This window comes from Sus scrofa, chromosome 13 (assembly GCF_054392235.1).
Source record: "Sus scrofa isolate SSC_HxYL_T2T_F1_AM1 chromosome 13, Sscrofa_HxYL_maternal_Yorkshire_Landrace_v2.0, whole genome shotgun sequence".
NCBI lineage: Eukaryota > Metazoa > Chordata > Mammalia > Artiodactyla > Suidae > Sus > Sus scrofa.
The window spans coordinates 121,179,756-121,204,902 of record NC_139395.1 but is presented as its reverse complement, the minus strand read 5'-3'; the positions used below and the strand labels follow the sequence as shown (position 1 = coordinate 121,204,902).

Here is a 25,147-nt window from a genome sequence, read left to right as displayed (position 1 = left end):
CTTTTCCCCTTATATTCTCAATGAGTTGAAAACCTATGCTAAACCATCCCCATTTTATATACACAGAAACTAAGACAATGAGACAATGAGAAATGGATTCTTATTAAATAAGAATGAAACTTTTTATACGCAAAACATAAAACTCCTAAATGCATTGCTCTCTTCTTTGGCTCATCCTCTTGTTCCATAATACATAACATGCTTCATAGAAATTATTTTATAAAAGTTAAGTTTAAATCATTCAGTGATAAAGTTTAATAAAAAAAAATGAGTGGGCTGAATTGTCCTTAAAAAAACAAAACTCAACATTTACATGGTATATTTCAGGTCAGTCTATGTTAGAGGGTGAAGGGGAGGAGGAAAAGGAAAAGTTTTAGTTGGCTTTGTGTCTGTTGCCAGGAAGCACACAAAGGCAGCAGGGATGGATGAAACAAACAAGGCCACAATGCTGGGAAGGTGGCCTTCAGAGGAGAGCACTTCACTGGGACTGAAACCTTGCAGCTGTGTCACCCAGAGCCTCCAGACAAGAAAATGGAGTTTAAAACCACAACGTGTGAATAGAAGCAAGGTTAGCCAAAGAGGTTTTGAGAAATTGCTTTTCTAATGCATTTAAAGTGAGTGCTAGAAGCTGCATTCTGTGTGAGTTGCTATACACACAGGGGGAAGCTTTTACACATTTTTAATCAAGCCAGGTTCAACAGAGTATGGGGGGGAGTGTTTTAAAAGGATGAACTTTGAAAATAAACTGGAATTGAAGAAGTGGGGGGGTTGAGGGCTTTCATTCCCTGTCTCTGGGCTTGAATTCTTTGCCTCTGGAGTGACTTGAAATGTACTTTTATTTTGCAACACTATTGCTAAGTTGTTTCTTTTCCAAAGCACCTGTTGAAGGAAAAGGAAAAAAACAAACCAACACCATACAAAAAATCAAAAAACAACTTATAGCAAGAGTTGGAGAGGGCTGAGAAGAGGTGAAGCCATTATGAGCTGCCAGAATGCCACCCTGGAGTTGAAGAGAGGGTCCCAGCAGGGGCCAAGGAGCCTGGTGAGAAATGCAGAAGGTGCAAGTGCAGAGGAAGAGGTCAGCCCAGCCCTGCTTGAAAACCAGCTCAGCTTGGGTGACTTTGTCCAAATACAGAGAGCCTTTGAGGTATGCCTTCATATTATTATTATTATTTTTATTGCTATTATTATTATTAGTCTTTAGTCTCTTTAGGACCACACCCACGGCATATGGAAGTTTCCAGGCTAGGGGTCGAATTGGAGCTGTACCTGCTGGCCTATGCCACAGGCACAGCAAGCCAGATCTGAGCCATGTCTGCAAACTACACCACAGCTCATGGCAATGCCGGATCCTTAACTCACTGAGCGAGGCCAGGATAGATCCCGAGTCCTCATGAATATTAGTCGGGTTGGTTAATCCTTGAGCCATGGCAGGAACTCCATGCCTCCATCTTATGTACGGGAGAGTTTGAGTTGTTTGTGAAGGAGACCAGGATGAGCCAGAGAGATTTTTCTCTTACCATTTTTTAATATTGTTAATGATTAAAATGGGGAATTGAAAAAATAAATTGTTCAGACTTGGATTTAACACTAGTGAACTTTACCCCCTCACTTCTCTGGGGCAAATAATACTATTTAGTAGTAAACTGCAGCTGTTGAATATCATTACCAGGAAGGAAGAAAAGTGGATTCCTGGGCAAATTTTTTCTTAGAGATCAACGTGTTCTTGGAAAACCAAAAGTTATGGTTGTGAGAGGGCAAAACCAGATCTCTAGGGTGATACCCAGTAATAACTGTCCTAGCAGGTAGCATTTGCATTCTGGAAATGCAAATACACACCTCCGCTGTGCAAATATTCTCCCGTCTCACTCCAAGTGACACAGCTCCTTTTCAAAGCAGATTGTGGGACTTAATTGTCCTGAGGTCCTGTGTGAGGGACCAGTTTCCCTCATTTGTTGCAAATATTGGAGTAGAGCCCATAAAAAAAGAATTTCAAATTTTAATTTTAATTCTGCCTATAAAATAAACCTCAGGAATTTTAACTCTAAACGAACAATTTCCTTCTCTCTCTCTTAATTTGGAATCCTGCAGCCATGCATATTGAATAGCATACCTCAAAATGATTTCTAGCTTTGCACACTGGTAGGAAGAAGTGTTCTTCCGTGCTGTGGAATTTAGGGAGGCACGAGCTTTCATCCTTTCTACTTCATTACACTTGCTAAAATATCATCTCAGGGCTTCAGAATGTCCTCTGGGAGTGCTTGAAAATGTCATATTAATTTGAAACAGACACACAATATTTTGGACTATCACCTTGAAATTAATAAAGCGTGATGAAATATAACCATTATGTTGGCCTGTAATTGGCAGAAATTTTAATCTTTATCCAAAAAAAAAAAAAAAAAGTTGCTAACCACTGAAAAACTCTGGTATACTGTTTTGTATGTTAAATTCAATCTGTGTTGGTAATGCCCCAATAATATAAATCATTTCTTTATAATAGAATCAATCATATTTAGTTGCAAAGACATGCTCTTCCCTACACTTTTCTCATTTTAATCTCCCTATATTTGCAGTTCATTCAACCCCAGTTCATCCAACCCCATTTGTCTGAAAGATTTTAGTGCTGCTCATGTCCAGTGCCCCAAATGAATCTGGCATATTTTGATAGACACAGCAAACATTTTGACAGCTTGAGGACATTCAGAAAAACGTAACAGCAGATTATGACAGCTTTGACTCTGGAATGAACAGGAATGTGGCAGTTTTGTTCTGGCACCAAGAGCACAAAGAATTTGAAAGCTAGGTTCTATTAAGGAGGGTCAACATTTTAAGGTCTATGTGTTAGAGAGTGAAACTGCTGCAGAAGTTTGGAGGTAGGTGTTCTTTTCAAATTACTGATCAGTCTAAAGTGAACCCAAGTGAAACAGGACAATTCAATCTCAAGGTTTTTTTTTTTTTTTTTCACTTTAAATGTTTCTAAGACTGAATCACTTATTTTGGAATTAACCAGTTGGAAATGCCGGTACCACAGACAGGCCAAAGAGGAGAAGAGTTTGCTATTCAGAGCTTGCAGGAATGGAGAATCTAATGATAGCTTTTAAAACAGAAATTGAGCTTTGCAGACATACTTCAAGAAAAAATGAAGTCCATCCATTTTTGACAGACTCAACAGACACAGAATGGAATAATCCAAGGGCAAATGTACCACCAGGCATAAAAGTTAGGCTCTTGAGACAACACAGTTTCCACACACAGCATAGATGCCTAGAAGAGGCTGATACACTAGATGATTTCTGCAGAGTCCCATCCGTCTGTCCTGAGTGTTGGGCCCACAGGCCACAGGTGTAGAGGGCTATAAAAAGAAAAATCATCCTCAGGGTCTGCCATGCAACACACCACTCTAAAGGCAGTGATTTTAGTCAGTCGCTAAAGACATGCTCTTGGAGTGTCAAGATTCTGGCACTAGATCCTTTTATCTCTTGGGTGTTTTTTTTTTTTTGGATCCAGATTTCTTATTTGGGGCTGAAGTATTGTCAGGTATTAGGTAAAGTCCATGTCCTTAAATAGAAGTAGCCATGCTAAATTGAAAAATGGGAAGGTGCGTCTTTGAATTGTGTAGTGGATGTTTCACATGTATTTTTCCAAATAAGATATGACATACCACATAAATCATAGTAGTAACAGGAATAAGGCAGCTAATGCTCACGTTTATTGTATGATGGTATAAATGAGTCAGAATCACTTACTGTTTAAGAGCCAGGCGTCAGACCTCTTGGATTTGAATCCCAGTTTTGCCACTTACAGTGTGACTTCGTGCAAATCACTTAATCCCTCTCGGCCTCAGTTTCCTTTATTTCGAATGTGGAGATAGTATTGTTGTTGTGAGGATTAAGTGAGAAGCTATCTGGAAGGCACTGGAAGAGTGCTGGACACAGAAAAAGTGCTCAATTAACATAGGTATTATATGCTCAATGAGTAGAGGTTGAACCAGATTCTCTTAATTTTAACTCTTACATTTCCTTAAAACAAAACAAAACAGGAGTTCCTATTGTGGCTTGGTGGTAACAAACCTGACTAGAATCCATGAAGGTGTGGGTTCGGATCCCTGGCCTTAGCTCCGTGGGTTAAAGGATCTGGTTGCCATGAGCTCTGTTGTTGGTCACAGATACAGCTCAGATCCCACGTTGCTGTTGTTGGGTATTAGGTGAAGTCCATGTCTTTAAGTAGAAGTAGCCATGCTAAACTGAAAAAATTGGGAGTTGAGTCTTTGAATTGTGCAGTTAATGTTTCTCATATATTTTGAAACCTTTGAAGCTGCATAGGCCAGCAGCTGTAACTCTGATTGGACTGCCTAGCCTGGGAACTTCCGTGTATCTTGGGTGCAGCCCTAAAAAGACAAAAAAAAAAAAAAAACCAAACCAAAACAAAACAAAAAAGAAGCTTTGACTAACATAACTATGCTTCTGCACTCCTTTTAGTTGGGGTAGGAAATGGAAGCAATAAGATTTGCAAAGACACAGATTCAAGAGTACGGAAGCATCATCTTTCCATCTCGTATTTCTTATTTTATTAGTAGATGAAAGATTTTAATTGATGTCTTGATCCTCTTCTTTAGACTCAAGAAGTTAGCTGGATAGAAGGAATAGAAAAGTAACTTGTGGATTTCTTTTTCTTTCAAGTGATGGGGTGGAAAAACCCATATACCAGCCTGCAGGGAATGAAACTTGTATTATTCATAGAATTGTAAAATGCTTGTTACTTAGACTTTCCTGTAGCACTTGCAGTGCTTAGAGAAATGATATGGTCTGTGGATATATATGATTTTAATGTCAAACATATTTTAAATTTTCTTAGATACTTCAAAAGCCAGTCATTGTGAAAGGAAGGATGGCTGTGATTTGCTGATTTTATAGAAATCCTGAGAACTAGAAAGTATGGTCCAAGGGAAATAGAATTTTGGGAAAGCCCCATGGAAACTTGAGATATATATATACACACATCTATACTTTCTTCTGAGACTGTGGCTAAGTGGTTTCTTGAATATTTCTTCCCTTGAATCCACTGTTGACTTCTTTATATCAGGACAGGACAGTCTACTCTTTGATCCTGGAAATCTTGTTGCCTTTTTGGCCTGGGTCTATAATCTGCCTACACTTTGGGATTCACTGGATTGGGTCTTGACCTGCCTTTTTCAGCAACTGTGTCTGTATCACCTTCTGGTACATTGTTTCTGGCACAGGTTGTAGGCCCAGACCAGAGTGTGGCCCTATCCTGTCTACTCCATGCTGTTACTTGCCCAAACCCTGCTAAATCTTTAGCTTAAACAGAAATAAAATCTACTAAACCACATGTAAAAGGTGAACTGTACCAGAGAAGTTCAGGAGGCAGTTCAGAAGTTCAATTGGGGGTATAATAAATGTTTAAATCCTCAAACCTTATGATGTCTTCATGCTTAATTTGTCTTTGTAATGTTCCCAAGATTCCTGTAGACAGATTCCACAGAAGGGCCTATGAACAACACTTCCTTACAGCTGCAAGACAGCACTGAGGGTTCTGATGCTCCACCAGGCAGGCTCGACTGCAAAGGAATTCAGACAATCAGATTCAGCCTTTCCCCACATTTCCACTGTTTATCCTTCTTTCTAAGCTGCCAGAGTTCTCCCAGTTCATTAGGGATCATCACCTGTTATATTTTCACTATTAAGTTACCCAAATGGACAGGCTTTCCTGGATGGGTCTCATGTTCCTGAATTATTCTCAACTCCAGCTTCTTTCTTTTCTATCCCAGACATCACCATCCCAAACACATAAATAAAATCTTTGTTTCAGTCCCTTTCCTCGCAATCATTAGATTTTGCTTGTTTCTGACAAAAGTCCATGAACTTTAAAAAAATTTATAAGGTAAAACTGATAGTTAAAAACTGTATATTACAGTATCCAATAAAGCTCCAAAATTAGAAAATCTTTAATTTATAAAGTGTGCAAATTGTGTAAAATATGTAATAGCACATTCATGATAGAGGTTTATTTCTTGTTCATCTAAATTAGAAAGCAGATATTTCTAGTTGGCAGGCAGCTCCATGTAGGGATTCTGGTATTCAGGCTCCTTCCAACTTATGCCTTCCATGCTGGCCATTATATCAAGCTGGTCACAGGGGGAAGAGCAGGAAGGAGCATGTGGGGAAGGGTTTTGGGATCAGGCTCACATCCCAACTACAAGGGCAGCTGGAAAGTATAGACAGGCATGAACCCAGAAAACAATCTCAGCCATGATCCTTAGAGTTTATTGGTAAAAAAATTTCCATTTTTCCTAGTAAACCAGCATACTTCATTTCATAGATTAAGGAAAGTCATGTGCCTAATGGTGTTTTGTGTTTTGCTTTTCTGCCAGGAAAGTCAAAGCTAAATTTAGTGTTCAATTAATGCAGCCCTTCTTAACATATGTTAAGAATGATGCAAACATGCTTAACATTTTTCTGAAACAATTATCTTCTATTTTCATTACACAACTCTTGTTCTTTTAGACTTGCCGTAATGGTCCAACCCCCTAAGTACCTCCGTTGTAACTGAACCATAATTCTTTTTGGAAATCAGTGGAGGTAAAAACGATGAATAAAATTTTCATATCTTTGAAGTACGGTAAGATTTTATAAAGCACTTTTGTAGGTATCATGTTATTTGATCCTCTCACCAGCCTGGAAAGTAGGCAGAACAGATATTTTTATTTCCCATTTACACATAAGGAGAATGTTTAATTGAATTACCCCTGTGGGGGCAGAACCAGGGCTCCTGCATAGATTGTCAACTTTCCAGTCCATTGTATGGCATGGCTCCCACTGGCCACCAGGCAATCTCTCTTTAGGATTTGCTCTAAGGAACAGCAATCCAATAGGAAAAGAACTCCATTAACAAAACAAGCGTGTCAAATTAATAGCACACAGGCCTGTGTCTCAATAACTTGGAATTAATGCACAATCAGCAAATAATCAACAATTCCAATGAAATCAATGCAGAGAAGGGTGGAAGAATGAAAGGGCAAGATAGGAATAACCCCCTGCTTTTTAAAATTATTTTTTCTGTTCTAAAGGCATCTCAATGGATGCTCGTCACAAGGTAAACAGGTAAAGCTAAAGCTTCATGTGTAACTCTATTCCATAGTACAGAGTGCATTCATCAATTTTAGTCAGTTTGTCACCTGCTGAAAAAAGACAGCAGGTCAGAGCATTTCTCGCCCCAGCTCCCTTAGTGAAATCAAAAAAAATCTGTTTTTAATGGCAGCAGAAAATCAGTGAACCCCACAGGTCCCCATCCTCAGCATTAAGGTAATAGTGTGAAGACAAATCCAATAGCCCTGAAGCTGGCACAATTGGAAATGATGGAGGAAGTCTTGGGTGGTTTTAGGTTGCCAGAATTCCTGGGTGAGGAAGCAAAAGATGCCATCACCAAAATGCAAGCAAGTGAAGTTATATGTCAACACACGTGAAAAAATTTTCTTTCCAAACACTGCTGCCTGTGTGCTGAATTTTGCGACAAGTTCTAATACCTTCCTGCCTTTTCTAATTTCTCTTTGTGCTTTCAGAACAGGATCTTACAAAAATTAATCTGGATCAGATAAGGTTATGAAGAGTGATTTTTAGGAGACACAGTATTTTAACCTTAAGCTCTGGCCAAGACTGAAGCAGAGAAGGCAACCAAGAAGCTTGTTCTAAAGGAGAAGGAAAGCAAAGATGCCTATTGCTATTCATTTGTAGTGTTATCACCTTAGGCAGACCTGTAGACCAAGGGCACAGCTTACCTTTTCAAGTTTTTGAAAATTAAAGGAGAAAAATAATGAAAACAGGCAACAGAAGATCTCTAATTTGTGCTATTTTGATTTCACCTTTGTCCTGTGCTGGCAAGTATAGCACACCCAATGGTGAGATGAGACCACGCCCCCCGCCCCCATTCTTCTGCTAGAAATAGGAACCCTCTGCATCATCCCTTGGTGGTTTCTGATCTTTCCCAGAAGCTCTGCTCCATTCTTGCTCAGGCGCAAAGTCTCCTGGATCTTTCTTCCCTCACCACTTCTCAGCATCGTATTATGGTTAAGGCTCTTGTTCAGTCCTGCCTCTCTGGGCACCAGCATTCTCTGCTGAGGACCTCCAAGGACATGATTTTCCTCTATTCTGTCACTTCTAATCTTCTCCCTCCCTAATTCGCTGGACACACCTGAGGATAGTTTGTCACACTGCTCTTGCTCCAGATCTGTGCAATATGGTAGCCATGAGTCACATTTCACTTAAATTAAAATCAAATAAAGTTATAATTTAATAAAATAAAAAATTTGGTTCCTCACAAGTATCAGCCACATTTAAAGTATTCAAAGGCACATGTGGCTAGTAGCCACCACATTGGATAGTGCGGATTATAGAATTTTTTTTTCTTCACAGAAAGTCCTATTGGGCAATGCTCTTCAGACCTGCTGAACATGGTTTCTTACCTATTTCACTTCCTCACTTCCAGCCACATCTATGTGGCCAATGGGCAACTCTCAGCCCTTCAGTACCCCTGAAATATACCAGACTGCTATTCCTTAGAGCCTGGAGACCAAACTGATTATTGGCCCCAGAGATACCAGAAAATATTTTCTTTTATTTTAGTCCAAGACCTATTTCTCCTCTTTTCTTTCCCAGGGCTGTAAAGAATGGGAACATCATTTCTTTCAAGGGAATGCTTACTTCCCTCTTCAACCCCCTCTCCCCTCCCCACAGGTATTCAGTCTAGATTTATGGTTCCAACAAGTCAGTCACAAAATTACCTGATACTGGAACATAACTGAATTAAACTCATGCTGGTCACACTTGAGTTACTCTTAGAATGCTCTAGGCCTTATCAAATACTGGTGCCTAAAGCAGGTTGGAAAAGAATGCCTCCCCCCCAATCCCTGCCAAGTCTCCAGCTAACTTCATGTTTCAATATCACTCTCTCCAGGAAGCCCTCTCTCACCACCCAGGCTCTGCTGGCACTTTGTCATGATACTGTTTTCTCCTCTCATAGCTCCTTGCTCTAATTGTAGACGCTCTGATTAAGTACAATCAGAGCCAAGCAGAAGGATCAGGCTGGCATAGAGAAATCAGTGTGAGATCCTGGAGGGTGGAGACCCTGGTGCAAATGAGATTATCTTGAGAAAAGAGCAGAGTGTTTAAGATGGGATCTTAGGAAAATCCTTCCACAGGGTGAAGAAACAACTGCAATCAGTATAATAAAGAAGCAGGGTTACTTCCTGGAAGGTGAGGGAGGAGAAACAAAGAAAAAAAGGGGGGTATAGCCAGTCATACACAATTTCATTCATTGTTCTGATTCCTATTTATTTAACAGTCCTTTTATTATTTAAAAAAAAGTAAGAGGGAATATATTATTTTCACTGTGTAAAATCAGTTAAACATGAAATTCCTCTCTTACTGGGGCCAACTTTCAGCAACTGTACCACCTGGGTAACTGCTCTGGATAATGTGGCCTCCTTCCAGTGTATTTTTTCATACATTTCTATCCATATGTGCACATACACCTATCACATGTAGCGTTGTTTTACATATAATGTTTTTTACATGAAAAACATATTACATATATTATCATATTCAGTGCATTCAAGAAAGAGTGCCACATACATAGTTGATAATCATGTGAAAAGATTCTCAAAGTCATTAGGAGTTGAATTTTTAAACTCTAATCAAAGAAGACATCCTGGAGTTTCCGTTGTGCAGTGGAAACGAATCTGACTAGGAACCATGAGGTTGCAGGTTCAATCCCTGGCCTCACTCAGTGGGTTAAGGAGCGTTGCTGTGAGCTGTGGTATAGGTCGAAGACATGGCTCTGATCATGCGTTTCTGTGACTGTGGCTTAGGCTGGCAGCTGTAGCTCTGATTGAACCCCTGGTCTGGGAACCTCCATATGCTGCAGGAGAGGCCCTCAAAAAAAAAAAAAAAAAAAAAAAGAGAGAACACATCCTTTTTCATTCATCACATTGGCAAAGATTAAAAATATCAATGATATTTATTGTTGGCAAAGAATCAGCGTAACGAGCATTATTACAAAGATTGTAAATTGTTAAGGCTTTTTGGTGGGCAATTTTCTGGAATATATCAAATGTGAAATGTGTCAGATGTATAGTTCTTGAACTAGCAATTCCAATTCTACAAGCTATCCTAAAGGAATTATGACAGGTACAGAAAAAATTTGCATTAAAGTATTCATCGTAATAGTCAATAAAATGGAGTAATTAAAACAGCCCAATTATTCATCAGTAAATTAATGGATCAATAAATGATGGCATGCTTTTACTACACAGCTATTAAAAAGAATAAGGAAGCCATAAAATTGCCAAGATTCACCATTCCATGAAAAAAAGAAAATTGCGGAACAGTACATAGTCATATTCTAAAATGAGAAATGTGTGTATTTGTGAGTATGTCAAGGTCTCAATTATGGAAAAATAGAACAGTGCTTGTAGCAGGGTGAGGTATGGCAAATCTGTTTGTGGGCTCTTATCTATACCATAATTCAATGCTAAGATAAATGTTATTAAAATGTCGGTATATCTTAATAGCCTAAAGACTCAGTGCCACTATTTTCTAAATGTATGGTTTAACAGTGCTGAATTTAAAAGCAGCACCTTTTATAGATACTTTGTCTTTCTCTTGAGTCGTTTTCTGCATCACCTTCCTTTCACTGAGCTTTAGCATTAAGAGGGAGACTAGAGAGAGCTATTTTACTGCCTTTATTTTACAGGTGAGGAAACAAAGATCCAGATGAAGGGATTTCTCCAGGTCCATGTGAGTTGTTTGCAGAACCAGAATATTGCCCATAATGGTCTGATATCCATTTTTGTCTCTTTTCTCTTAGAGAACAACCCTAAAGTTTACTCAAACTTATTTCTAATTTTTCAACATTATTTTACACAGTATGATTCTATAACTTGACCATTTTTCTCTACTCTGACTCCCTCCCCAAAGTGGCAATTATTGGTAAAGCAGATGAACATCTCTTCTACAATATACAAGGGAATATTAGCAATGCATTCATTCATTTACTGATTCCTACAACAGATATTTATTGAATGTTTACCCTATGGGAGCGAAAAACCACTGAGATCCAGACCTTCCTTCACTGAGGACTATATTGACAAGTACACTTGGAATTATTCTGTATCATTCAGTGCTCTGAGGAAAGAGCAATATTGAGGGAGCACATAGCTCACATCATGAAGGGGACTATAGGAAGGCTTCCTGGAGGAAGTAACATCCAGGCTTCCATCTGACAGAAGGCAAGTAAATGAGGCAAGTAAATGATTAGGGAAGTAGTTTTTTGGAAAGAGGATAGGAAGTGCAAAGTTTGGTTGGGCAGCAGTGGTGTGGTTGTGCTTTCAGGCATACATTTAAAGAAGTCAGAATACTCATCAGTAAAGGGGAACAGAATGAAAGATGTCTGGAGGACCAAGCCAGGGTCATCAGGAAGGCCTTGGGGGGTGTGTTAAAGAGATAGATATTTGGGGGACTGCAGGGAGCCACAGACTTTTTTTTTTTTTTTTTTTTTTTTTTTTTTTGCTTTTTAGGCTGCACTCGTGGCATATGGAAGTTCCCGGTTAGGGGTCAAATCAGAGCTGCAGCTGCTGGCCTGCACCATAGATAGCCACAGCAACTCAGGATCCAAGCTGCATCTGTGACCTACACCGTAGTTCACAGCAATGCCAAATCCTTAACCCACTGAGCAAGGCCAGAGATCGAACCCAGATTCCTCATGGAACCTGATAGTGTTCGTTAACCACCGAGTAATGAAAGGAACTCCCCACTGACATGTTTTAATCATGGGAGTGACATGATGGGACTGGCATTTTGGAAATGATCACCAAGGCTGTATTTTTTGAAAATAGTTTAGAGGTGGAGGTAGGAGCAGAACAGAAAGAAGGCAGGGAGGCCACTTAACAGGGCTAGTATAGTGGCCTGCAGGTGCGCAGAGATTAGCAGAGAGGTTCAGGAGCTACGATGCACATTTCCTGATGGACTGGGTGTATTAAGGTAGTAACATATGTTGAGCCAGGGGACACAGGAAGAGAAATGAGAATTTTTTTTTCTCTGTGAACTTTTTATTTTGAAAAACATCAAATGTACAGAAATATTGGAAGTGGAAAGACAAGTATGGTGAATGCCCATATACCCTCCATCCTGATTCAGCAGTGGTTACTATTTTGCTACATTTATTTTATCTTTCTTTCTATCCCTCTCTCTATATAGATGGTATCTTAGTCCTTTCATGTGGCTGTAACAAAATATCACAGACCAGGTAGCTTATAAACAATAGAACTTCATTTTTCACAGTTCTGGAGGCTGGGAGTCTGAGATCAGGGTGCCCATAAGGTTGAATGAGGGCCTTCTTCTAGGCTGCAGACTTCTTGTTGGGTCTTCACATAGTGGGAGGGGCTAGGGTGCTCTCTGAGGTCTCTTTTTATAAAAAGAGCATTAATTCCATCCACGAGGGCTCCATCTTCATAACCCATCACCTCCCCCAAACCCGACCTCCTAATATCATCCTATTGAGACAATAGGATTTCAATGTCTGAATTTTGGGGAGACATGAGTATTTGGGCCATAGCACATGGTTTTAACTCAGTCATTTAAAAAGTAAGTTCAGGCAGGATGATTGTTTACCCCAATTAGCTCAAATACATCCCCAGGAACAAGACGTTCTTCTAAATAACTGTAATGAAATTATCTTACCTAGGAAATTTAACTTTATGTATTACCTAATAAAAATGTATATATTAGAATTTCCCCAGTTTTTCTGGTAATGTCTTTCCAGGGTCACGCATTTCCTTTAGTTGACATGTCTTTTCAGCTTCCTTGAATCTAAAAGTGTTCTTCTTTTTCTCATCTTTCACGATATAGACATTTTTTTAAGAGTCATTTCAGATGTCTAGAATATCTCACAATCTGGATTTTCTTCTTGATTCTTCACTGTTAGATTCAGGGTCACCATTTTTGGCAAGGATAACTCCATAAGAAATGTTTATCCACATCTTGATTGACATCAGATATACAGCCTTTTAATTTGATCCATTTTTGGTGATGCTCTAAGTTGGATCCTTTGATTAAAGTAGGTCCACTATAGTTCTACTTTGTAAAGGTAGCTGTGGGGTAGTACTTTGATTATGGTGTTATAGTATTCTTCAACAACTTCACCCATTAGTTTAAGCATTAATTGATGAACTTTGCTTATAATAGCGACAACACTGGTACTTGGAAAATGATGACTTTTAAATTCTTTTGATCTTATTTATTCTCAGTATAGCTTTCCTCACTTCTCACTTCCCTTTTTCTCTCTTTCCTTTATCTCTTTCTCTTGCTCTGTGTCTTGTGGATTTATTTATTCTATTCAATGCTTATTATTTATTACCATCATTATGCTTACTGATACTGAAGTTGCCTCAATCAGTGTGACGCCTTTCAAGACCAGCTCAGCAGATGAGGGCTGAAGAACAGGTGCTGTGGAACTTAAGAAAAAGTTAACTTAAAACAAGACACAGAGACATTTATCTTAAGTAAAGGTGGGAACTGGGGGACTCAAGGTCTCAGGGACCAAGAGCACCACCTCAAGAAACCACACTGCTTTTATTGTGCTCTGTAGGATTATATCTGACCTTTAGGCATTTAACAATCATTAGCAGAGGAAGCCTGGCATCAGATATCTATGCATAGCATCTAGAGAATCACCATTGTGCTCCTGCAGACAGGCACGCCTATCTGCAACAACCCTTCCTGCCTACGTTTGCACCTCATTCTCCTTGCTGATGCATATCCTGCTAACTACCCCTCATAAACTCTTTGCGGCCATGAGGCTCATCTTCCTCTTATTCTTAAGAGGACATATCATGCTGTGCAAACCATAGTGTGCCTATCTGCACAGGTCCGGCATGTGCCTATCTGCACAGGTCCTGCATGCCTAGACCAACACATTATATCCTCATTCAGCTGACCACATGAATAACTTACACTTTTTGGGCTTTGTTCTTAAGCTCAAGTTATTTACCAGCACTGCAACTGTTTTTCAAGCAGGAATATAGGGTAAAGTAAAGCAGGACAAGATGGAGTTTTTAGCATAGAAAATAGAAACAGAGAGGCTAAGGAAAATTGTAGAAACATGTCTCCCAACACTTTTTATATGTTTTCATCAATCTTTCATCACTTTCTTGCTTTCTGGCAGAGCTTCTGCCCAACTATCAATCTTGATCAATTGTGAACTTTGGTCAGGGAACAGACACTGGTAAATGCTGCCAAAAACAAGACTGGCACTTCTCCCATCATTAATGTGGTATGATCAGACTACTATAAAATTATGGGGAAGGGAAAACTCTCAAAGCAGCCTCTCATGAAGGCCAAATTCTTCAACAGAAGAGCTGAGGAGGAGATTAAAGGTATGTATTTATGTGGGGAGCTATGTCTTAAAGGCTTGAAGCTACTTGGTGGGAGGTTCATGAAATGCTAGCAAGTATTTCATCTATATATGTGTGCCTACATCTATCTAAACATATAAACACAGAGAGAAGAGTCATTTTAGCTAGACTGCCTATGAAATTTTCTCAGTGGCTCTTTATTGCCGTGTCACTGTCTGCCATCCTATTTTCTTTCATCCTTTCTGACACTATTCTTTCCCCATCTGTTTAATCAAACACCAGAGACAAATACCAAATTCTTCTCCCCTCATTTAGAGCAGTTTGAACTTTTTTCTTTCTTGATTGATATCTTTCATGTGCCTCAGATTTCAGTTTCCAACTAAGTAGGAATCTCAAAATACTTTCCCAAATGAAAATATTTTGGTATCAAGTGTTAACTTGGTACACATTTCACCCTATGAGAACTGAAAAGAATCCACTGAAAGGTTTAGCTATAGTTTGGTCTTCTTGGTAAGAATAGCTTCAGGGGAGGGAAAGGAGCTTGATTGCAAAGGCTGAGTAAGTTGGAGGAGAAAAAATTGAAACACTGTGTGAACATGATTCCTTCAAGATGGTGGTTTGAAAGAAGAAGGATGGGGCAGTAGCTAAAAGCAAATGGTACTGTCAGGCAAGATTTTTTTTTTTTTTTGTCTTTTGTCTTTTTGTTGTTGTTGTTGCTATTTCTTGGGCCGCTCCCGCGGCATATGGAGGTTCCCAGGCTAGGGGTTGAATGGGAGCTGTAGCCATCGGCCTACGCCAGAGCCACAGCAACGCGGGATCCGAGCCGCGTCTGCAACCTACACCACAGCTCACGGCAACACCGGATCGTTAACCCACTGAGCAAGGGCAGGGACCGAACCTGCAACCTCATGGTTCCCAGTCAAATTCGTTAACCACTGCGCCACGACGGGAACTCCAGGCAAGATTTTTTTAAACAATTCAAATAATTTGATTATGTTTACATGCTGTTGAAAAGGAGTCAATAGAGAGCAAGAGGATGGTGAAAAAAAAAGAGATTCTCCTGAGGTGGTGGACAGAGCCAGGAAACAGGAGGACTTCCGTTGTCACAGGAAGGAAGAAAATGGCTCCACATGCAAGTCAGTCTCTCCATGTGTGCAGAAAACTGAGGAGGTTTCCATCTCAGTGATGTCTCTTTCCTCCTGCCCCTCCTCCTCTTCCTCTCTACTCTCTGTCTTCATTTCTCTGGATTAGGTGTCAGACTTCTCTCTTAGGAATGGACAGGGAAATGATGAAGTAGGTGTTTGAAGAAAGTGAAGAACAAGAGTTCACCCAGGAAATGTGGAAGGGTTCCTAGTAGCACAGGAGGGACTTCTGATGCTGGAGACCATGTATTTGTTTTGTAGTGGTGCCATTCTGCCCATTTCTGTACTATTTGTCCATCAGCATTCAGTAGCCTGGAGGGAGGCATGGAGAAGATGCTTTTCCAGAGCTAGTGTTTCACTAGATACCTGGGATGAAAGAGAGACAGATCAAAGGAGTGAGCATAATGGCCAGAGGTGTACTGCGTCCTGGATTTCTGGCTTAAGAAAAATACAAGTGCAGGACAGAGCTGTTAATTTGGTTAAAATTTTCTTTCCTAGAACTTGGGTTGGAATCTGTCTTTTTAGTCATTTCCTGCTTTATTGATTTAGAGTTCATATGTAAATGAACTTTACTTAGGATTCTAAATGAACAGCTTTTATCAAAATAGCATGAGACCATTTGGGTATACACATTCCAACCTCATATTTTGGGTTTTTTTGTGTGTGTGATAAATATGTTATCCTAGAAAGTCATTTTGTTGAAGTCACATATTTGTGACATGATGAAAATGATTAGGAATTGGAAATCTTCAATTCTGAGTTTATTTCTGCCAACAGTGTGCTATGTGATTACAGAGAAGTCTTTTTAATTCTCTGGGCCTCCGTTTATTCCCTTTAAATGAAGGGTTTGTTCTAGATTCTCTAAACTTCTTTCCAACTCTAACATGCATAAAATTCATGGATGCTTTATAGTTCTTTGACTCCATCTTGATTTCCAACAAAGAGACATCAATTGTTTTAAAAAATATAATATGTTTATCCTATTATACAGATACTTCCCAATGAAGATCAATGAAGCTCATTTGTCTCCTGGCTATATTATTCCACTGGTCAGGCACACATCCCCCTGCCACCAAGTTTCTAAGCTTAGGCAAAACCAGTGATACTACTAAATATCATTTATGTCCCTAGCAGAGAACTGAAGAATTCTATAGACTTAGAGAGAAGTGATATAGACAGTTTAGCTTCTCAGGGATTATGATCTTTATTTAAAAGATATAGGTGGATTTATTGAGGAGTTGCTATTGTGACGCAGTGGAAACAAATCTGATTAGTATCCATGAGGATGCGGGTTCAATCCCTGGCCTTACTCAGTGGGTTGAGGATCCAGCAGTGCCATGAAGTGTGGTGTAGGTCACAGATGCTGCTTGGATCCTGTGGTGCTGTGGCTGTGGTGTAGGCTGGCAGCTACAGTTCCAATTCTACCCTTAGCCTGGGAACTTCCATATGCCTGGGGGTGGGGGAAGCAAAAAGATAGATTTATTGATTTTTTTTTTTAATCCTGCAGCTACAATTCATTTCTAATTTACCAGTTTTATAGGAAATCTGTGAGATTTTTTTTTCAGGAGAGTTTAGTTCCAAACCCTAAATTCAGTACAGGAATTTCAAGCCCTGTGCTTTTGTTAGTCACAAAAAATTAACTCCACTTAGATTGGTGAGCTCCTGAATCATTGATACCATAGTGTAAGTGAAAATTAAAACCAACTGAAATACATTGAAGCAAGAAAAAAGAGCAAGATGAACCTTGACTGGCAGACTGGTCTGTTCTGTTCTGTTGTTTGATCTCTCATGAATGTTCATTGGTAGGTGAAAATTGCAGGGGATGATATAAACTGATGCATCTGTTTTGAAATAACATATCTAATCTGCTCCAGAACAGTTCATGAGGTTTGACAGCAAGCTCTAATACATATTCATAACCAATGCACTGTGTAACCAAGGGAAATTGAGGCAAGTGCAACAGAATGAAGCATGAGGAAGCAGCATGTTAATTTTAAATTTAATTATAGAGATGGGGGAAGGGTGACTTTAGATGGTGTATCTTCATTTGGCTGTCATGGAACATTACCCCCAAATCATGCCATATAGTAGAAGAAATACTATTTTTGGTGAAGTGCTTAATAAAACTAGCAGGTTCCAGGGAAAATAAGATTCTGAGATCCTAATAGAAAAGATATTTTTATGTAGAGAAAAAGAAGCATTGCAGAATTCTAATCATCTGAAGAAAAAGACACACTTTCAGACTACAGAAAAATTCCTGGTCCATGCAACTGAATATTTCAGTTCATTGAATGTTTTTGACATATTTAAATTCTAAGTTCACTTGGAAATCAGGAAAACCAATAATTAGTGTGATTTTTGTGATCTTTTTACTTTTGGTGACCTAGAAGCATGTGTCATTCATTGTGATCAGCACACCTGGGCTTCTCACTGCAGTATGAGGATTCCAAGATCAGAAACCGCTACCATCTTACTCAGAGGTGGTGCTGAGTGCTTAGAATAGGGTTTGGCGTGGAGCAGGCACTTACTAAGTATGTGATGAATGAATGAATAAATAAATCTACCTCCTGCTACCTTGTCTGGTGTACATGTTCAATATATATTTATTAATAAATAGATCAATGGATGGATGAATGGAATTATTCCTCTAAGTGGCTTACAACTCATTATTTGACATTAATTTTCAGAATCTGAAAAAATGTATTCAACAATGGATAAGGGTAGTGAAACTTGGGTCAGTGACATTTTAACCCGCTATCAACGTTGAGAAAAGCGAAAATACCCAGGTTTCTGACCAAATTGGATTGGGCTATCCCTATGGTTTTAAAGTAGGACTTGTATTCTTGTCTTGGGCAAGTCCATGTTTATAGAAAAGGGAAAAAGAAGAAAAATTTTCTTTCCTATGGTAGGAAAAAGTTGAGTGAAAAAATAAACATAAACAACATTTCTAAAAGTTGAGTTGAAAGAATTTAAGTGTCTGCTTTAGGAGTGCTTCCTCTGTTTTGCCAAGTTAGTATGTAAATGCTCAGCCATGCTAGGACTATTTTTTAGAAGTCAGTTGATGACTTGAGAATGAGACTACCCCAGCTTGATGAGGGTATAGGGTATAAGCAGTCTTATACTCTGTTAGTGGAAATGTAAATTTGTTCAGTCTTTTGGGGGAAGATTTGGCAAGGTATATCAAAAACTTTTAAGGATGTACTAATTCTATGACTCAGCAATTCTGCCTCTAGGGAATTTCCTTCAGGAAATAATTGGACAAATAAGCAAAGATGTATGTGTAGAAATTTTGTTGGAGAGTTGTTTATATGAAATGGCAAAGCATTGGGGACAATTGAAGTTTTTAATAATGGGGATTATAAATTGTATGTCTACCCTATAGAATATTATGTGTCTATTAAAATGATCAAAACCAACATATATAATATAATGTATATGTTATTGAGAAAGGGCTGTCAAGTTTCTTAAAAATGGTGTATTTTTGGAAGTTTGCCCTTAGGCTTAGTGCTCAATTTTTATAGAAGTTACAGTGAAATCCAAATCTTAACTAAGCTCAAAAGCTGAAGAGACTTTTTACGGAGTTCATGCCTTTGGTTTTTTTTTTAAAAAAGAGCTCATGAAAACTGACTATAGCTGCAGAAAATACTTTCTAGGCAAAAGGAAATGATTTTTAGAATATTCTTTGAAAGGGATTCAGGAAGACAGGAAGATTTTCTAAAGGTCTAAAGTTGTGCTTGCTGAGATAATCAACCAGACATTCTGAGAATATTAGCTTTCTTGCAAGAACAATTGGAGGCAATAGCTGGTTATTTTCTTACTCAATAGTTACATAGACATAGCAAAATAAATTTATTAACATTATCTTATGAAGGGCTGAATGAGAATATGTTTTCTAATGGATCATACACTCTTCATTTTTTTCAGAAGACGAATTCTAATAGATGGCAGGGGAACTAATTTTACCCCCAAAAGACCAGAAAGAGAATCATGACTAATACGAGTGAACTTTAAAACACCATTTGGTAGTTGTATTCGGAAAACCTACATTAAAATTGGAACAAATATAGTCTATGGGAGGAAAGTTTTGTGAAAGCCATACTAATTAAATTTTCAATTGAAGGCACTGAGAATTAATTTCTTTATACTCTATGTTTTATAATGAAATCCAATTTACTAAACTCTAATATTTCCCTAGCTATGCTAAATATATGCTTGTGAGTTTAACTTGATGTGGATATGTTTTCAAAAATATAAATACTGTCTGAATAAAAATGCAAAGATGGCCTTATATACAGATTATCTTATTGAACCCTCATATACACCCTGGGAAGGTTATGACTAGCCAACGGTCACACAGATATTATGTAGAAAATTCAGGAATAAAACCCAGAGGCTCATTTAAATAAATACATCTGTGTATACATGCATACGTAAATATAAACATAGATGTATATGTGTGTGTATATATGTATCTCTCTGAAGATGGCTTTAGATAAATTATTTTGCCACTTAGCACTGAAGCTAATATAGATTGAGAGTTTGTAACAACTAAATCATGGAATATGCAAACCCACTTTTAGAATGAAGGATTTTTTTTTCTTTCTGTGAGGTTATCTTCTGCCAGGAAGTCTGGGAAAGAAACTTCTAGCTCACCCAAAATTCATAGAGTAACAGCACAAATAGTTCAAGACAAGATAGATGATAAAATTACGATGATGAGGAAATGTTGGTCTTGTATGTGTAAAATAGTTTGGTTTCTGGGTACAGGTAAACTTTACTTTACCTGTACCCAGAACTTTACTTTCACTGGACTTGCCTAGGACAGTTTTATATTTGTGTATCTGAGGAAGAGCAGCTGAAACAGTGTATACTGTTCATATTAAGGTAAAAGCTATCCTCTGCTCCTGTGATGGCAATGGCCATAGAAACTATGAGCTTCAGGAGTTCCCATTGTGGCTCAGAGGTTAACCAACCCAACTAGTATCCATGAGGACAGGTTCGATCCTTGGCCTCGCTCAGTGGGTTAAGGATCCGGTGTTGCCATGAGCTGTGGTGTAGGTTGCAAATGGAGCTCGGATCTGGTGTTCCTGTGGTGTGGCATAAGCCAGCGGCTAGAGCTCCAATTCAACCCCTAGCATGGGAACTTCCATATGCCTTGGGGTGCAGCCCTAAATAGCCCTAAAAGCAAAGAAAAAAAAAGAAACCAAGAGCTTTGGATAAGCTTGGTGGTGGACATAGTCTTCTGACCAACCAAGATCACTTTTAGAATCATCTAGTTAGCAACTAGGCACCCTGATATGTACGATCAATTTACTAAAATTGATGATTATGTACACCTCCAAAGCCTTACACAGACATACACAGACACGCACACACAGACACATACACACACATACACACACAGACAGACACACACACCCAATTGCATTTAGCTAAATCCTCGGAGGAGAGTTCTTGCTGGCATGATGACTCAATGTATAGTTTTTTTTTGTTTGTTTGTTTGTTTTTTTTCTTTTTGGTCACATGCAAAGCATGTGGAAGTTCTTGGCCCAGGGGCTGAACCCACACCACAGCAGTGACCCAAACCACAGCAGTGACAGTGCCAGATCTTTAACCTCCTAGGCCACCAAGGAATTTCATTTATAGTCCTCTTATTCTTTTTCTTTGGTTTTGCTTTTTGGTCATGCCTATGGTATGTGGAAATTCCAGCCCAGGGGTCAAACCTGAGCCACAGCAGTGACAATGCCAGATCCTTAGCTTGCTGCACCATCAGGGAATTCCTAGTTATCTTATTCTTTAACCACTTTAGCTGTGAATTAATGTTTATAAACGTGCTATACTCACATTAAATGACCTCATGTGGCTTAAACACGTTTAATTATCACCTCATTCTGATAACAGCCCTCAAAGTTAGTTATTATTATCCCTATTTAGAGATTCAATAACTGAAGCTGAAGCTTTAACCTCCAACTGTGCATCCACACAATCTCCCTTCCACAACTTGTGATACAGATGATATAATAGAATGAATGAGTCAATTCTATCCTAGGATGTAAGTGGGAGCCACGGATAAAATGATAATTCAAATTGTGTGGGAAAAGTTAATGCCTTTATGATTTTAAGCCTGAATCAAAGTTCATGTACTTTAATTGTATGTTTTACTAATTTATTAAAGTTGACATGGAATAGAATGAATAAACAGAAACCATGCACTGATCAAAGCATAATGCTTCTTGAACAAATTAGGTTTTTTTTTTTTTTTAGTAAAGGCAAATTTCTAACTTATAACCAAAGCTATGGCAAAACAGTGGTTTTATTTTCAAACTGAAAGCAAGAAAAGCTAGTGAGTGAACAGTCATTAATAAAATTGTCAAGTATGTCATACAACTGCTTTTGTCTGTAACATTTATAAATCAGAAGTTTTTCTTAGACCATCCCCCGGTGCATATTGGCATTATCAGTGTGCAGAAAATTATGAAGTTGATTGTATGTGTTATTTGGGTAGAGAAAATTTATGTTCTTCTTTGTTTATGGTCTATTAGTGAGTCCATATTCTAGAATATAAAACAGAAATTTTCTTGGTATTTATCTGTCAGAACAGTTTCCTGTTCATAGAAATAAAAATAAAATTACAAACTCATAGGAAGAAAAAACTTCAAGATTTGGCTTTAAAGTGTTTTTGTTAAAGGGATAGTAACATAGATTTAAGAGGTTGATAGATGTCATTATGTAATACTTAATTTTTAATTTTTTTCTATCATTTTGTCTTTTTTCTAGGGCTGCACCCATGGCATATGGAGGTTCCCAGGCTAGGGGTCCAATCAGAGTTGTAGCTGTCGGCCTATGCCACGGCCACAGTAACACCAGATCTAAGCTGAATCTGCAACCTACACCACTGCTCAAGGCAACACTGGATCCTTAACCTACTGAGTGAGGCCAGGGATGGAACCCAAAACCTCATGGTTCATAGTCAGATTCGTTAACCACTGAGCCACGATGGTAACTCCAATTATGCAATAATTTAAAAGATCAACATTGACTTAGTTTTCAGAAATAGTTTATAATTTTGGCACAGATGGAGTGGTTTTAGGATCAGATTTCCTTCCCCATTCTTAAAATCCGTGTCACTGAAAAATTTCTGTTTAAACTATCTAAACTTTTTAAGACTAAAAATAATTTAACAGTGATAAGAATGATGGACCTCTGAGTAGTTTAAGGGGCTGGATACCAATTACTTCTCAAGAAGTTAATTTAATTAAAAGCCTAGACTAACTTCTATTAAGCAATTGATTACTTGGTTCTTACACATATATCTCAGCTAACCTTTTTTTATTAAAGCTTTATATTTTTTAGAGCAGTTTTAGGGTCACAACAAAATTAGGGGGAATGTAAAAAGATTATTCATTTCCGCCTATGCTGACACATGCATAGCCTCCCCCATTATCCACATCCCGCACCAGAATAGTACATTTGTTGCAATTCACAAATGTACTTTAAGACGTTATAATCACCTCAAGTCCACAAAGGGTTCGCTCTTTGGTGTCGTATATTCCATGGGTGTTGACAAATATATGATGACATGTATCCATCTCTATGGTAGCATATAGAGTGGTTCCAGTGCCCTGAAAAATCCTATGTGCTCGCCTATCAATTGCCCTTTACTCCTCTAATCCTTAGCTGCGGATCTTTGTATCATCTGTCTTTTCAATTTTGCCTTTTCCAGAATGTCATGTACTTGGAATCATACAGCATGTATACTTTTCAGATCGGCTTCTTTCAGTTAGTCACATGCATTTAAGTTTCCTCCATATCTTTTCATGGCTTGATAGCTCACTTATTTTTAGCACTGAATAATATCCTATTCTGTGGATGTACTGTAGTTTATTTATCCATTTGCCTATGAAGGACATCTTGGTTGCTTCCAGGTATTGGCAGTTATGAATAAAGCTACTATAAAGATCAGTGTGCAGGCTTTTGCGTGGATCTAAGTTTTAAATCCTTTGAGTAATGCTAAGGAGTGTGAATGCTGGATCTACATATGGTAAGAGTATGTTTAATTTTGTAAGAAACTGCTACACTCTCTTCCAAAGTGGTTCTATGATTTTACATTCCTACTGGCAATGAATTCCTGTTGCTCCACAGCCTTGCCAGCATACGCTGTTGTCAGTGTTCCAGATTTGGGCCTAATTCATGCGTAGTGATATCTTGTTGTTTTAATTTCCATTTCCCTGATGACATATGATATGGAGTGTCATTTTTGGCATCTGTATATCTTCTTTGGAGAGTTATCTATTAATGTCTTTGGCCCAGTTTTAATTGGATTGTTTGTTTTCTTATTGTTGACCTTTAAGAATTCTTTGTATGTGCTGGATGAATTATTTTGTCTTTTGAAAATATCTCCCCCTAGTCTATGGTTTGTCTTCTAACTCTCTTGACATTGTTTTTCATGAGCAGGCTTTACATTTTATTGATTGATTGATTGATTGCTTTTTTAGGGCTGCATCCTCAGCATATGGAGGTTCCAAGGCTAGGGGTAGAATTGGAGCTACATCTGCTGGCCTGAGCCATAGCCACAGCAACGCAGGATCCGAGCCGAGACTTTGACCTACACCACAGCTCTTGGCAACGCCAGATCCTTAACCTACTGAGCAAGTCCAGGGATTGCACCTGAAACCTCATGGTTACTAGTCAGATTCATTTCCACTGCGCCATGACAGGAACTCCTACATTTTTTTTTTTTTTTTTTAATGTTTTTTTTTTTTTTTTCTTTTTTTCTTTTTTGCCTTTTCTAGGGCTGCTCCCTCGGCACATGGAGATTCCCAGGCAAGGGGGCTAATCGGAGCTGTTGCCAGAGCCAGAGCAACGTGGGATCCAAGATGTGTCTGCAACCCACACCACAGCTTACAGCAATGCTGGATCGCCAACGCACTGAGCAAGGCCAGGGACCGAACCCGCAACCTCATGGTTCCCAGTCAGATTCGTTAACCACTGCGCCATGAAGGGAACTCCAAGGAACTCCTACATTTTAGTGAAATCCAGATTATGAATTATTTCTTTCATGGACTGTGTCACTAGTGTTGCCTCTAAAAAGTTATCACCAAACTCAAGGTCATTTAGTTTGCTTCTATGTTATCTTCTAGGAGTTTTACAGTTTTGTGTTTTATGTTTTAGTCTGTAATTTTTTATGAGTTAATCTTTGTGAACAGTATCAGGTCTGTTTCTAGATTCTTGTTTTTTTTTTTTTTCTCTATGTGGATGTTGAGTTATGTTAACTCCATTTTTTAAAAAATATCTTTTTTCCATTGTATTACCTTAGGTCCTTTGTCAAAGATCAGTTGACTATATTTATATGGGCCTATTTCTGGGCATTCCCTTCTGTTTTATTGAGCTAGCTGTACATCCTCTTTTGTTCCTGCAGCTGATACCTGTGCCGAAACTATGAGAACCCTGGATCCTTTAACCCACAGTGCCAGGCAGGGGGATCAAACCCGCACCTCCTCAGTGAACAGAGCCATCACAATTGGATTCTTATCCCACTGTGCCACGGGGGGAACTCCCTAGTTGTATATTCTTATGC

The 25,147-nt window shown here is 38.7% G+C and overlaps 1 protein-coding gene across 9 annotated transcripts in view; it reads left to right on the top strand.

Moving 5' to 3' along the window:
- Nucleotides 1–442: 442 nt before the first annotated feature.
- The window catches only part of WDR49 (WD repeat domain 49), a 149,383-nt gene continuing 124,678 nt past the window's right edge, over nucleotides 443–25,147 (top strand). For 6 of the 9 annotated variants that reach the window (XR_014824265.1, XR_014824263.1, XM_021069761.2 and 3 more), the window contains exons 1-2: nucleotides 443–568; nucleotides 877–1,147. Coding sequence is in view for 6 of the 9 variants with exons in the window: in XM_021069761.2 (XP_020925420.2) it covers nucleotides 980–1,147 (168 nt within the window). In the remaining 3 variants the exon portion in view is untranslated. Of the gene's footprint in view, nucleotides 569–876; nucleotides 1,148–10,770; nucleotides 10,815–25,147 lie in introns of those variants that run through there. The other 3 variants (XM_084990230.1, XM_084990232.1, XM_084990228.1) reach the window with 2 other exon arrangements.